We start from the raw sequence: 15,660 nt of genomic DNA on the forward strand, positions 1-15,660 counted from the left end.
TTCTCTTGTTGCTAAGCCCATGGAGGAGCCCGTGACTTCCTAGGTCTGTGGTTAGGATGACCCGAAGGGGACCCAGGGTTGGTTTCCTCCTGGGTTCTGTCTTCTGGGTACCCTGGCCTGAAGGAAGAAGAGAAGGCCTTTGTAGCCAAACTGCCTCTTATCCCTTAAAACAGTCCCCTTGTGCTAACAGGGATGGGGGACCATGAGCACGCACAGTTGGAGTGAGGGTAATAAAAACAAGGACACCAGCAGTTCCCATTTAGCAGGTAGCGACTGTGTCAGAACTGTGCTCAGCGTTTTGCATACATTATCTCATTTAGTCACAACAGTTCTTTTGATTTTTTAAAATCCCTGATTTATAAATGAGACGTTGAGACTCAATGAGGCCAGATGTCTCACAAAGTTCCCCTAACTAGCAGGGGGGCTGGTGTTTGGACCCCAGTGTCTCTGAGTCCATCCCCCGTGTCTGTCCACGACCCCGCACCGCCACTCCCATGTGCATAGCGTGCGCAGTGGCTCAGTCGTGTCTGGCTCTTTTGTGGCCGCGTGGACAGTAGCCCGCTAGGCTCCTCAGTCCGTGGGATTCCTAGACAAGAATACTGGAGTGGTATGCCATTTCCTCCTTCAGGGGATCTTCCCAACCCAGGGATTGAATCCCCATCTCCTGCACTGGTGGGCGGATTCTTTACCACTGCTCCACCTGGGAAGCCCACCACTCCCTTGTACATCTTTTAAACCAACCACTCAGCGCTCTTCCCAGGGCTCCTGGAAAATCCTATTTTCACTCCTTTAACTGCTCCCTTCCACTCGGCCCTCCCCTGCAGCGGTCCCGGTGATGGCTTCTTCAGTTCTGCCTTCCAGGCCCGGCTTTCAGGAAACAACCTTCACAATGCATCCATTCCAGAACGTGAGTGTCTCTTGGCCTTTATGAAGAGAGAAGGGCAGGAGGGATTCCTGGGAGTTGGATTGGAAAAGACGATATGATAGCCTGAGTTACTTTAGATGGCAGAGTGGGAGAAAGATCCAGTTAAATCTGGTCTGAGCACTCATGAGAGTGAACAGGGACACAGAAAGTGCAGAGGAGGGCGTCCTGAGCAGTGAACTCTTTGATCAGAAGATGACTTATCCGATATGGCTGTGGGAAGACAACAGAGAGAACCTGGGGGGTACTGAGCCCTTTGGGGTCTAACGGTCAGTTCCCACCAGAGTGTCCTGTTCACAGAGAGTAGTTGAGTACGTGTTAGCCATGTTGGAGGCTGTAGGGCCCGGAGTAGGATCTCTCCGTGATGTGGCCATGTGAGCTAAGTATATAAAGAGGGAGCGCAGAGCTGTGGGGATCGAAGGTATAAGAGATCACTTCTGTAGGGGTTCAGGGGGCAGGGATTAGAGGCACACAGAGTGAGATAGGCTGGGCCCAGGAGATTGCTTCCTGGAGTCATGGAGAATGTCGTGTGGTCTCGCCAGGGCCTGCAACACAGTGGGCCCGCCCAGACTATGGAAGGAATGAGAAATAGGAAACCAGGTAAAAATTGGCTTGGAAAGGGAGATACTGGGTTCCACGTTAGAGAGGTTGGCTTTGAGAAGCTTGAGGAAATCCACGCAGCGGGGCCTGTGGGCTTGGAGCTGTTTTCAAAGGAGTCCTTTGAAAAGGGACAGTTGATGCTGGCGTTGGCTGTGGTCCGAGAATAAGCTTTAGAAAGAGGAGAGGACAGGAAGAGGTCAGGTCACCGGGGAGTGCTGGGGAAGGGCTTTGCAGGAGCAGTCCAGGAGGGAGCGTGGGGTTGAGGAGGCAGACAGCCCAATCAAGATGCAGCCGTGGCCAGCAGCATGCGGGGCTGTGTGTGCTGGCCAGCACGAGGCCTTGGAAGGATGGCGCTGTGGAGTTAGCAAATGCCTGCTTGCCATTTAAAAGGCCCAGTTCAGTTTCGCTCTCTTCATTAAGCCGTCCTCTTCTCACCCTTTGGGCAAGAATTTATTCCTCCCTTCGCTGGGCTCCCACCATGTCACACATTGTCACACCTTTGCTGGAACACGGGCGCATCGTCCTATGCTGGTCACTGTGTGAGGTCATCATCCCTAAGACTGGACTCTGCCAGGTCCACAGCCAGGCCTCCTCCACCTTTGCATCCACTGTGTAATTGATTCTTTTGACCAAAAGGAATGAACAAAAGAGGACAGGAGCGGCCATCTCAGGTGCAGTGAGACCTGTTTCCCTGGAGTGGGAAGGGCGGGCAGCCGTACTGCAGAGCATGGAGAGGAGGGACAGTCCTAAGCAAAGAGGCTTCTTTCCCATAACCCAGGGCCTGTGGTGGGAGGGATGGATGCTCTTGGTTAAGCTGTTTACTCTGGGGTTTTTTCCCTTAAATTCAGATTAAAAACCCAAAATACCATTGAGCAACTACTGCATGTGGTAGATTCAAAAGGCACAAAATGATACACGGTGAAAAGTCTATCTTAACAGCCACTCTGTCTTATCATTATATCTTGGAGAACGTTCGAGATGAAGACATAAATACTTTCTCCTTCTTTATTCCGTGGAATGTATATAGTAGACCTTGACTAAGGGACAAGTTGTTTCTGGTCTTTGCTGTTATAAACAGTGCTTTGATAATAGCATTGTGAATACCCAGCCTCTACTGAAGTTCTTCGGAGTGGGGAGGGGCGGGGAGGGCGCAGGTGAGACTGTGGTGACCTCCCCCTTGAGGTGACTCCCTTGGGGTGAGGAGGCAGCTGCGTGTCTTGCTTTCCGCAGTCCTGGGCCCAGTGGAGTCTGTTAGAGGGTTGGGGGGTCCTGTGGCTTCAGAGCTGCCCCCAGCCCAGTCAGGGGCTGCATCCACCCTGGGCCAGCTCAGACCATCTGCTGCCCTCCTCCTCCCAGACCTGGCCTACGGCTCCGTGATCACTGTGAAGAACCTGCGGATGGCCATCGGCTACCTCCACTCGCACAGGCACTTCTACCCCGAGGGCATCGGCGCCCGCCAGCAGCAGGTCAGTGGCCCTCTGTGCATTCGTGCTGCGGCCGCACCGCGCTGATTGCTGTGCCCAAACCCGCCCTTCTCTTTTTGCCTTCCCATCCTGTCCCGCACTGTTTCCCCTGCTGGAAACATCCTGCCCTCTCCTGCACCCTTTTCTCTTTCCCCTAGCTAGCTCCAGCTTCCCAGGCTTCCACTGGGGACTTCCCCTCTGACCACCACGTCCCGCCTCTTCCTGGTCCTGGGTCAGGTGTGTCTGGTGTGGGCGGCGTTCTCGGCACCCTTGATGAGCCTGTGTAGTAAACCTCTTCCCATTGAGTTGGGAGCGCTTCCATCCTCCTGTCTTCTTGCTGTTCGGCTGTTGGCTCCTGGGAGGCTCGGGTGCTTAGCTTGGTGGCTCGGGTGCCAGCTCTGTGGGCGGCACAGAGTGGATGACGAGTAGAGCATAAAGGTTATGCACACAGACTTGGGAACCAGACTAGTGTCTGAGTTTGAATCCTGGTTCCACAAGACTGTGACTTGGAACAAATTCCTTACACTTTCTGGGCTTCTGTGGGCTCACCTTTAAATTAGGGAAAATAAATGGTACTTCTCTCCATCTCTAAAGTTGTGAGGATTGAGGGAGATAATCCATGTGAGGTGCTCGTTGAAGGGTTAGCCGTGAGCATCATCTGAACGAGTGAGGGACACTGTCCATGTCCATGTGACAGGGGGGTCAATGTGGCAGTGGGGACAGTGCCTGAGAGGGAGGAGGGTGTTGGAGAGATTGGTGGGGCCAGCTTGTGAAGAGGCCTCCAGTAGATTTAATTTTGTTCTGCCTACACTGGGGAGGCATTGAAACTTATTAAGAGATAAGATGTGATTAGTTGCTCGTTTAGAAAGACAGCTCTAGCAGGAGTGTGATGGATTGGAAGGAGGAGCAGACCAGAGGCAATAGTCATAACAAAGGACGGTGAACAGACCTCAGGGAGAGGTGGGGAGTGATTCAGGGCCCAGAGACTGACAGATGTCAGGGGTGAGCCGGATCAGGTCTGTAGTCTGGGGGTCAGGAGGTCAAGGTGTATGTGTGATGATGCTGGTTCACCGTAATCAGAAAGAGAGGAGGAAGTGTGGCTTGGGAGATGAGTTTCTGGTGTGTGTTCTAGGCCTGGGGCCTGTCTCAGGAAGGAGGCGTGAGTGTGCAGCATACAGGTATCAGTGGCACAGTGGCGTTGCCCTGAAGGGGTGTTCAGTGGGGAGGGCAGCGTGTAAAGAAGCACTAAAGGCGCTCAGAGTGGCGCTGGGAAACAGCTGAGGAGGGGGGAGTGGACGGGGAGGCTGGAGGAGCCGAGGAGGGGTGGGACCGGCAGAGTCTGGGGGGCAGGAGGTGCTGGCAGTGCAGGTGCTGCAGAGCCCGCGGAATCGGCCTGGGCAGGGTGGTGTGGGAGGCCTGGCAGCTCTGCCCAGGAGGCTGCTGTGGCCTGGCCAGGGCCGAGCTCTCAGATCAGTGACCTGAGGAGAGAGAGGGAGGAGGGGGCTGCAGGGCTGGCTGCTGTCCTGAGAAGCTTGAAATGAGATTTTTCTTCCTGCAAAATGGGCAAAATCTTTACTCTGTGAGAAGCTGTTGTATGTCAAAGTGTTTTATTATTATTATTTTCTTATTTACTAGAAAGTTGACTCAGAGTATTGTGTTGTGGTATCAGTTTCCCATCCTGGGCTCTCTGCTTCTCTCTAGCGCAGTGGTTTTCAGCCCTGACTGCGCTTTTTTCATAGAATCCACTGGAGAGCTTTTAAAAAGTTCTGAGATTCTTGCTTAATCAGTCTGGGATGGGGTCCATGCCTTGAGTATTTTTGTTTCAGTTTTAGGCTTTCCAGAGGGGCCTAACATACACTTTGCCATTCTGTGGTGATACCTTGCTGCTGATGTCATGTAGTAACAGATGTGGTGACTAGGAACCTCTATACCGTGACTTCCCTGGTGGCTAAGGTAGTAAAGAATCTGCCTGCAGTGCAGGAGACCCGAGTTCGACCCCTGGGTTGGGAAGATCCCCTGAAGACAGGAATGGCAATCCATTCCAGTATTCTGCCCTAGAGAATCCCATGGACAGAGGAGCCTTGGCAGGCTGCCATCCATGAGGTTGCAAAAGAGTCGGATACAACTGAGCAACTAACACTCACTCATACTGTGCAAAGAGCCACGTTCTGAAAGGCCCTGTGAAGCTGGTCCTAGTGTTACCCACTTGAAGCCCATGGGTGGAGACATGAAGTTGTGAGGGTCATCTAGAGCGAGCATGTAGGCCGAGGGACAGAGAGTCTGACTTTGTCACTGACTGATTCTCTGAGCCTTCCTCACCGGTGTCTCCATCAGTAACTGGGGATTGGACTTAAGAACCTCTAGCAGCCCTCCCTGCCCTGCAGGTCAGTGTCTTGTCAACAACTCTAGGTCTTGATTTTTAAATGTTTTTAAAAGCATAATGTTTATAAAGTAAAATTGGAAAATGTAGAAAAGTATTAAAAAAAGAGTTAGACGTAATCTGAGGACCAGTGTTTACCCATGTGGATTGATGTACAACATTCTATTGTAATAGGATAACTATGTTCCTAGGAGACCTCATATTATAAAAAAAACTTCATTGTAAAAATAAATGTTTCAGTGGGAAAAAGAGGTCATGGACTTATATTCATAATAACTAAATGACTTTTCCAATAGGAATTTTAATAATAATGATTTTTGTAAACAAACAACACAGAGTGCACCCATGAGCACCACAAAACCTTAACATCCTTGAGTAAATTCAGGTTGGGTGAAGTAGATGTGTGGGCTTTTGTTCCAGAGTTTGAGCTTAATTTCTCTATGGCTGCCAAACTTTTAACTTCTTGTATGTTCTTAATACTATTGTCCCTAATTTTTTCTGAGAAAGCAAGAGCCACTGAAACAAAGCAGCCATAATATATGCTTATTTTTTTCCTATATGCTAATTCCAAATCACTTTGGAAGTAAATGTCATGTTTTATCCAACCGGAGTTATTAAAACTCCCATTGTAAGAGAGGCATTTATTTCTGTTGCTTCTGGGTGTTCATGTGCTTGTTTACATGCTTGACATGATTGTATGTATGTAGTCTATCCTGGGAGCTTTGGATTAGCTGGCTGGGTTTGAATCCTGTCTCTCTGGCTGACAAGCTGTGTGACCTTGAGTGGAATTGCTTAACCTCAGTTTCCTTGTAAGTAAGGTGAGGGTAACCATCGTACCTACAGCCTAGAGATGAGACGTGCCCAGTGCTTAGCACAGGGCCTGGCAATACATGGTATCCGTTTCCACAGCAGCATTTTATAAGCCTTTTCCTGTGCTGGTAAAAAAAAAATGCCCTGAAATGTTTTCTGTGTAATATTCTTTCCTGTGGACATTCCATCATGTTAACCATTCCTTTGTTATTGAGGTTCCCAAGATTTTTGCTGGTGATTCATCGCAGCATTACATACGTGTGCACGGGCATACACACACACATCATTTTAAACATTAGCATGTACAAAATGGCTATGGCTAAAATTTCAGGCTTCTAGGACAAGATAGTAATAGAGCTTTTCCCATTTCATTTGGCCACATTCTAGACAACATGACAGCCTGAATGTTTCATTTAGAGAGTGTGAGGCACGGTCTTGATGACCTTTTAAAATGCACTGAATCCTCTTTGCGTGCTGTAGACTGATACACTGTGTTGTCATGGTTCCCGCCTCTCGGAGGCTGGGACTTGAAAGACACGATGCAGGGAGGCACAAAGAGACCAGTCAAAAGGGCTTTTGTGGGAAGATGCCTCTAAGTGCTGAAGGAAGGAGAGAACCACACTTACCAATCACTGCTTCTGCCCCTGTTGGGAAACACAGCCCCTTGGGTGGGTGGCTGGGGCTTCTAAAAGAGCCTGGAGCAGTCCTGGCTCACTGCTGACTGTCCTGTGGCTGACTGCGCTGATGGTAACATTCTCCTCCCTCCCTCCTCCTCCTTCCCCCACCCTACCCAGGTCACCACCTATTTGCACAAGGACTACAACAACCTGTGGATTATCAAGAAGCATAATTCGAACTCAGGTAATGTGGCAGAGAACTGATGCTTCTATTGTTACTTACTCTGAGCCCGCCTTAACATTTCTCATGCTTCCCAAAGAATGGTTCTAGGATGGGCTTTCCTGAGCATTCTTTGCCATCTTGGCCGATCTCAGTTATCCTTTCAACAGTGATTTATTAAGCCCCCGCTATGTCCCAAGGACTGTGGTTGGTCTAGAGATAAGCAGTGAGCTAGAGTGATAAGATCGGGCCCTGAGAGCTGTCATTTTGAAGCCAGAGAGCAGGCCGAGGCTCAGACTTGTCTGATTTGGAGCACAGCAAGCCTTGCAGATCCCAGCGTGTGGTGCGGCTCGGCTGTCTGGATGTGCTAGAGGGCTGCTGCCCACTGCTCGTCCCAGGCCTGGGCCAGACAGTGGGAGACCCGTGGGCCTGCCAGCCCTCTGGCTGGCCTTGTCTACGCCTGCACAGCTGCCTCTGACTGGCCTGGGTGAAGCAGCTCTGAAGCAGACCTGTTGGGCTCCTGGGGCTTTGTGACGAGGACCGTGTCTGTGTCTTCTGGTTTTGGACAGACAGCTCACTGCCTGCAGACTGTGCCTTCTGCTGCCGTTGGGGAGAGAGGAAAACAGGGCACCTCCCGGTCACCTTCCAGTTGTCCTATGCCGCAGGTGTTCTCTGTGACTCCTTGGCAAACACCACCTGGCTCAGCCTGTCTCGAGTCAGCTGCTCCTGGTCTTCGTGGGGAAGAGGCAACTTCTCATAAATTCATCGTCTCTGTTCCTTTCCCCAGCTCCTCTGTTGCCGTGGTTTTCTGACTAGAAACGTAACCGACATGACCAGTGCCTTTGCACCTACTCCTCAGTAATGTGAACTGTGACACCATTGTGTGCCTGCGTGCTCAGTCGCTTCAGTCATGTCCAACTCTTTGCGACCCTGTGGATGGTAGCCTGCCAGGCTCCTCTGCCGAGTCTGTTCTGTACCCTTGTAAGACTGGTATAGATTGTGCTTTGACTTAACAGGCCAAATATAAGGGGTCTATTGAATGAGGATTTATGAGGGAAGACCAGCTTTCTTTCTAAAGTCAGGTGGGCACAGACCAAATCTTTAAAAATCCCTGTTCTGTTACCCTGTTGTAGCTTCCAGGTTAAGGTGCTGCATTTCACCCGGTAACGAAGGACTCATGTGAAGGCAGATTGCCTCAAGCACTTGGGAAGTGGGAACTGTCTAGATGAAGATCTCTGTGTTCTTGATGGCCGTGAGTGCCCCTCCCCCATAGGCCCCTGGGAAGTAAAACTTCCCTCCCCGTTGACATATCTGATCTGTCATCTTGCTGATTATTCTTTTTAAGAGACCTTAGACGGCAGCGTAGGAATGGGCATCTCTCCAGTTGAGTTCTTGAATTCTCTTGTGAGCCAGTGATTTGTCCTGGCAGGTCTCTTTCCTGACCGTGAGTGTTGGTGTCCACTCCTGGGACAGAAATTTGCAAGGATCCTTCTGTATTGCTCTGATTACTGCCACTTTCCTTTTCCACTGTCATCACTTCATTAGATCCTTATTGGTCTTGACTTCTTGATGATATCGAACAGTCCTTTTCTTCCATCATTTTCTTTGGCTCACCTTGATCAAATCTATTGCCAGAGACAAGATGATTATGATTATTATTACAGCAAAATATGCAGGGTTTAACATTTGATTTTGAAGAGAGCTGCGCAAATGATCACTTGCATGGAATTAATATTTGGAAGACTTTATTTTTACTGCCCAAAAGGAAATCTTATTATTTATCTCACAGCTTAAAAATCCTCTAGTTGGGGGCTTCAGTGCTTGGCCGATAAAGGCCACGTTTCCCAGCCTGGCATACACAGTCTTGCCCCACTTGTCCATCCCCTGGCTGATTCCCACTCCTTTTTGCCCACCTTAACCGTGTGACTCACTGGAAAAGACTCTGATGCTGGGAAAGGTTGGGGGCGAGAGGAGAAGGGGATGACCGAGAATGAGATGGCTGGATGGCATCACCGACTCTGTGGACATGAGTTTGAGTGAACTCCGGGAGTTGGTGATGGACAGGGAGGCCTGGCATGCTGTGATTCATGGGGTCGCGGAGAGTCGGACACGACTGAGCAATTGAACTGAACTGAACTGAACCATGTGAAGTCATTTGCCATTGATCAAATGAGTTTTTCTCTTTCATACCTCTGTGCCTTTTCCCCACTCGTTCACCTGACAAAATTCTCCTTTAAGAGTCTTTTCAAGCATTATCTCTGGGACACACTTCCCTTCTCCTCTCAGACAGTTGGCTTTGGTCCCACAGCATTCTGTCAGCTCCTCAAACAGGAGTTACCACGTTGTAAATACTATAACTCTTTACTGGTAGGGCCTTGGTTAATGCTAGTTTAATGAGGGAACGACTTCGAACATCAGTGCTTGTTTCTTCTCAGCAGATCCCCTAGACCCTTCACTCCCAGTGGAGTTTGTGAGACATGGAGACATCATTCGACTAGAACACAAAGAGTAAGTAAATTTGCTGTTTGGCATAAATGAGTGGTTTGAGCGCCAAAGGTAGGGAGCTCTTTTAAGCAGGAAATAAACAGAATCAGATGTGGACCGAGGCCCTAGTAAATGGAGCAAGGCTGCTATGCTAAAATGGGAGAATGATTACTTTGCCTGTTTTGGCTTTCGAAAGCTTTGGACTTTGAGGGTACCTTTCAGTTTCACTTTGCCCAGGGTTGGGGGGGACAGTATTTGAATGGCCCAAAAATTTGAATGGCCCAAAATTTCTTCTTAAGGGGTTGCCTTTAAAAAGATATAAGAGTCTGTTTCTGAATATGGCAAACTAGTTCATTTCACCAGTGTTCTCCCTGAAAATAACTAAAAATGCCAGAACAATGTAAAAACATTTTCTGAAAAGCATAAAGAACCAACAAGATAGTAAGGAGTTACTCCATCACAATCTCAGTGAAAGGGGAAATACAGAGGGAAAGTGGGATACTGTGCCCCCTTCTGCCTTGAACCTATGATCTGGAGTTTTGAGCTTTGGCTTTTGACTGCCTCTGGAGAGAAGAAGTTTTGAAGGCCAAGCTCTAGGCTCACCCAAAGTGGTGAGTTATTGTGATCTTCACTTCAGATTTATAACCCCCAAAGGCTTGGTGTTAGGGTAAATCTGCCCTATCTACCTATATTCCGAGTTTGTTTGGGAGGTCAGGGTGCCCTGGGGGTTAAGGTTTGTCAGGGAAACAAAATCTGGTTCCTGAGAAGTAGTGGTTACCAACTGATCTTCACATGGATTTGCAATGCAAATTCATTTCACATGAATTATCTCAAAATCTTCAAGGCATGAATTTAAATGAACATAATCCTAGATGTGGTAATGTCTCCTAGGTGCCTGGCCAAAAACAAATGTGAACCCTCTTTTGGGGAAGAATGTTGTTATCCATTCCTATAAATAGTTTTTCAGTAATAGTGCACCCAAAAAGTAACCAAACACTCAAGGAAATAAGGCACTATGTGCAAAATGAATGGGAACAGTAGACAGAAGCAGCCCTGCAAAAGCTTCATATGAATTATCACATACAGATTTTTAAAATAAAATCAGTGGTTATTATATGTATATATAAAAGCTATAAGCGGTGTTTTTTCCCTAGTCAGTAGGATTATGGATGCTTAAATTTTAATTTTATTTTTATAATGAACATTGACTACTTGTATGGATAAAAGTAAGGTTTATTACAAAAAGCAAAAGTGAATAAAATCTCAGTTAAACTCTCCACTTCCTGCACAGATCCCCACTTTGTAAAACTGACAGGAGCAGAAACAGACGGGAGGGAGGAATTTGCCTGTCTCTGGCATTGTGGATTACAAATGTTAATTTTCTTCCCCCTAACGCTGCCTCATAAGTCAAACTAGTTTGCCTCAAACCACCAATGTGTTCAGTCATCCCCTCTCTCCCCTGCTCAAGTTATGGGTGAACAAGAAGTGAAGCCTCTTTCTTGGCATGTGGTCCAGTATTCCTGTTGGTCTGTCCCTCCTGGCTTGGGCAGCTCTCCAGTTCTCTGGGTATTTCTTGTGAGTGAATGGGCAAGAAGGTCCTGGTTTGTTGGATTTAGTAGTTTGGATTCTAATTTTTCTGGCCTGAACAGATGACTCTGAATATCCTGGGTAAAAGAAGAAACATCGCACATCTCTTTTCTTCAAAATAATAGCACTTCTCTCTCTTCATTTCCAGGACTTCTCGGAACTTGCACAGTCACTATCACGAGGCCCCCCTGACCCGGAAGCACTATCAGGTCACTGGCTATGGCATAGTAAGTGAACCACTCGAGTGTGAGCAGGACGCCAAACATCGTGGGGCCTGGCTCAGCGCCATGAGGCAGAGCATGGCCTTCCCAGCATTCTGGAATGTTCCTAACGATTGGCTGCACAGGGACTCTTAGCATTTAGGAGCTTTCTGACTAGGCTTGCTGTGGGAAAGGCCGCCTGTGAAGTCTATTTTTTTCCATCTCTTGCCTCTATAATAACCATGCCATTTTTATGTTCTGACACATAATAAATGTCAAATATGAATACTATTGGAGTCTCTTTTAAAATCATATTGTACTTAGAAGCCACAGGGCCACAATATAAACCCAGAGGAATATACAGGTCTATCCTTTGCCAGATCCCAAATTCTCATTGGCTTTATTTTTATGGATTACCTCTCTGTTCTGCAGAGGAATATTGTCCACCTTGCTTTTGGATTTTTACTTCTTGGGGTGATGCAGCTTATCGAGGAAGCTCTATGAGTAATTACGACTTGGGGAGGAGTTTGAAAGCAAAAACACCTAGTGGGAAGGTAGATTTGTGACTATCTGTCTAAGTTCCCTTCCAAGGGCTTTGGTGCTTCAGTAAAGACTCTGGGTTCCTTAAGGTAGAATTCCTGATTCTTTCCATTTGCTTATCCCACGTTATACTAGAACCAAGACTCTGAACTTCATCTTTTTCTGGTGGGCATCTCCTGATGAGAATTAGACACAACTGTCTTAATTTCCACAGTATGATATCTAGGCTAGACATTCCATAGATGGATGAGTGTCCATATGGCCATGGTGACGGATGCAAATGACCCAAATTTGTTTCTGTTGGCTCATGGTGATGTCTTGAGTTTAATGTAAGGGCAGAAGCATCTATTTAGAACTTAAACTGTAGTTCTGTGAAGTGAAGAATTGGATTTCAGGTTCCAGGCTTCATACTACTTTTCTTGGTTGTGATACTGAGGCCTGGGGCAATGGCAGTCATGTAGGATGTCACTTGGGATGTTTCTCTGGGCCTCTTTTTCTCCTTTCTACCTTAGTCACTTAGGCCAGTTTGGTCTTTGACCTCTGTAACATGATGGCATCTGAAAGGCTGGCCATCTCCCTTTTTTGATGCGTCTTCTCTGATGTCATCTTATTAATATTTTCTTTGTATTTTTTTCTTGATTTCTGTGGCAGAATGGGTCAGGGGACTCGAATGACTTCTGGCGGATTGAGGTTATAAACAGAAAATTTGGAAACCGAATCAAAGTGCTGAGAAGTCGAATTCGCCTCATCCATCTGGTCACAGGTTGTGTCCTGGGCTCCTCAGGAAAGGTCCTGCCCAAGTGGTAAGTCTCTGGGGTTTTGGCGTCCCAACAGTGGCTCATGCTTTTCCTTTCACAGTTACAAGGAGAATGCCCCAAACTTCCATTCCCGAATGATCAGTGTTCACCTCGTGTTTGCTTTTTCTTTGTGGTGGATGGAGGGAGAAAAGGCATCAAGAACTTTATGGAGCCCAGAGCTACAGAGTTCCTGTGGTATTTTACATGTTGTAATAGTTGAACATTAATATCTCTGGCCTGTGATAACTCTCTGGTTCTATGTCTCTAAACTGGGCATAATGTAGGCTAGACTACTTCTGGGATAGTCATGGAATAGAAAAGTGAGAGACTGGAAAGAGCATGGCCGCTAGGCTGGAAAGAGAAGAGTTCCATGCAGCTGACGGTACTGCTGTCTGGTGAGTTTCAGGTCTTCTGAGAGACATCTGTGACTCCTTTTCACAGGGGCTGGGAGCAGTTGGAAGTCACATGCACACCATACCTAAAGGAAACCCTCAGCTCCATCTGGAACGTGGAGGACCATATCAATCCCAAATGTGAGTGAGGTCATGTCCTGGACTGGCTCTGAAGGGAACATCTCTAAGTCACACTCATCTGAGGAAAATAAACCTTTACAGATTCTGCTGTCATGGTATCTTATTGTTGCCCTTGTCTTCCTTTTTTAAACCTAGTCTCTTCATATGAATTGTCTGCATGGGTAGCTCCTTTTTCTCCCTGTTCACTTAGACTTCCTGTCCTTCTTAAACTCTTTTCCCACAAGTGACTGGTGGCCTGACTCGGGGCCAGAGCTGGTTGCCTCTCACTGGATTTGACTCTTCCTGCCACCTGCAATGCTGGTCCATTTGCTTGCCTCCTTCTGGGCTCTCTGTCTCCTATGTGGTTACCTCCCTACCCTCAAGGCTCAGAGCAAGCTGGTGCTTTCCCTTTCTGCCCCTGCGTAGGCTCCTCCCCTCCCCACATCCAGCCGAGGCTATTACAGAAAGGGATGGCCGCAGCGATTGAGCCTGTATTCATACTCCCAGGCTCCTATTTGACATTTCCGGTCCAGTGTCATCTTCAACTCCGCGAGTGTCTGAGCTCATCATCTGCCTCCTAAACTACCCCCTTTAGGCTTGATTTTTCTTCTTCATGCTTCCCACTTCATTCTTACCACCTAATTTAACCAACCAGCTAATTAACTAGCTAATGAACCAATTCACTGACGAGTATGCTGGGAGCCATACAGGGCCCTGGGGATGCCTTGGTGAATGAGATAGGCTGGGGCTAAGTCCTCACGACCTGCTTCGAGTGTGGGAGCTGCATTTGGGGCAGCACCATCATGAAGGGTGACGGCCCGAGGGCTGTGGGCGCCTCCGGTGGAGGGTGCGGTGGGGCGGGGCTTTTCATCTGTTGCCATTGCTTCCCTCAGAATGCCTGCTGAGTGCTACAGGCTGAGGGAATGATGGAGAATTCTTCAACACTTTCACAGGCCTGTTAGCTTGTCAGGAAGATTACACTCAGACCCTGGCAGCAGAGTGGATATCATGGACAGACAGCTGTGAGGAGAGGCTGTGTGAGGAAGGTTCACGCCTCTGTCTTTCTTTTTCCAGTGCCAAACATCAGCCTGGAAGTGCTGCAGCCCAGTTTCCCTGAGATAATGCTGGAGTCCCACATGGTGATGATCCGGGTACTGTGACCCCTTCCCACTGGGCAGCTTCTCTAAGAACTCTCAGGCATCCGCAGATTTGGGGCACAGATCAGTAACCATGGTATAGGCCCGCTGCCCCCTTGTGGAGGACTCTGAAAGTGGCTTCACATACTGACTTAAACTTGGTCTTCAAAGGCACTAACTGATGGTGGTGATGCTGCTGGTGGTAACTGTGTGAACACTTATGTAGCTCTTGTGTGCCAGGCACTGCTGTAAGCACTGCGCATGTATTAACTCACTCACTACTCATCACAGTCCTCCAGAGATTACTGTCCCTAGTTTACAGAAGACAGAACTGAACACAGTGGTTAAGGAACTTCTTACCCAGGGTCACAGCTAAATGGAAGTGGTGGATCTAAGCCTTCAGAGTCAGCGCTAGTGACCACTATACTCCTCTGCCTCTGAGTGATTCTCAGATCTGTTCAAGTGGCAGAGCCCCTGAACATCACAGTGCTCTTGGTTGAAAATCATGAGCCACTGATAGTTCTATCATATGAAATTAGAATCAGCTAGGATGAAAGGCCAATTTGAGTGTGTTGTTTATATGCAGCATGAAATCCCAACCAGGACCCCACTCATGTTCCCAGAGGGAAACAAACTGCATAGCGGGGCACGGTTGATGCTTCTCAAGGTTTTAAAGACTCACTGTTTGTACTCTATCATTAGTAGCTGACAGTTGAGAGACAAAATCTTTAAATTGGGAAAATTTTACCCACTAGCTTAAAATTTCCCCTTTGAATTGGAAAAGCCCTGCTGCAGTTTTGATGTAGAGGGGACACCTCATCACTGTGATTTCTGGAAGACTGGCGCTCTGCAGGAGCAGTGTTTAGAACCAGATTTGTGGGCCTCTGCGTTGATGCAGAGAGCAGTAGCACTTGTTATTTCTCTCCTGGTGAGCCAGTGTCAATTGGTCTCTCCTGGAAGTGATTATGTAAGCAGCACTTGGTAAATACAGTTGACTTATTTCAGCAGATTAAATTTAAAAATTCAACTTTTATCATTTTTGTACATTGGGAGGTGATGAGTTGACAGTAACCAATCTCCAGGTCACTTCTTCCCTGACTCTGCTTGTAGCTGTCACTGTGGCCTGATGACAGAGCTCTTTTGAATATGTGCCTGTCAGTCAAAATATCATTTTAGATCTGGGTAGAATTTTAAGACTAAGTCTAAATAAATAGCCTCATTTCTTCTTTTATTATCTAAGAGGTGGAATCAAAGAAGAAAAGGGACATAAGGAAACTTTCTTATTCAACGGATGTAGAGTCACAATGGGGAGAGAGATCAAAATTGTCTGGACTCTAGAAACCACAGGGCATCTGTTAGCCGAGCAGGGGCCTCAGGCCTGGGCAGAGAAGG

The 15,660-nt window shown here is 47.8% G+C and overlaps 1 protein-coding gene across 2 annotated transcripts in view; it reads left to right on the forward strand.

Moving 5' to 3' along the window:
• POMT2 (protein O-mannosyltransferase 2) overlaps nucleotides 1-15,660 on the forward strand; it is a 46,097-nt gene that overhangs the window by 23,586 nt on the left and 6,851 nt on the right. Inside the window, exons 8-15 of one of the 2 annotated variants that reach the window (XM_055436027.2) lie at nucleotides 825-907; nucleotides 2,879-2,988; nucleotides 6,970-7,036; nucleotides 9,448-9,520; nucleotides 11,232-11,310; nucleotides 12,475-12,626; nucleotides 13,062-13,153; nucleotides 14,207-14,283. In XM_055436027.2, the coding sequence (XP_055292002.1) occupies nucleotides 825-907; nucleotides 2,879-2,988; nucleotides 6,970-7,036; nucleotides 9,448-9,520; nucleotides 11,232-11,310; nucleotides 12,475-12,626; nucleotides 13,062-13,153; nucleotides 14,207-14,283 (733 nt within the window). The remainder of the gene's footprint in view (nucleotides 1-824; nucleotides 908-2,878; nucleotides 2,989-6,969; nucleotides 7,037-9,447; nucleotides 9,521-11,231; nucleotides 11,311-12,474; nucleotides 12,627-13,061; nucleotides 13,154-14,206; nucleotides 14,284-15,660) is intronic. The other variant, XM_055436028.2, reaches the window with a different exon arrangement.

This window comes from Moschus berezovskii, chromosome 9 (assembly GCF_049115385.1).
Source record: "Moschus berezovskii isolate FMDL1 chromosome 9, NW_MosBer_1.0, whole genome shotgun sequence".
Classification (NCBI taxonomy): Eukaryota; Metazoa; Chordata; class Mammalia; order Artiodactyla; family Moschidae; genus Moschus; species Moschus berezovskii.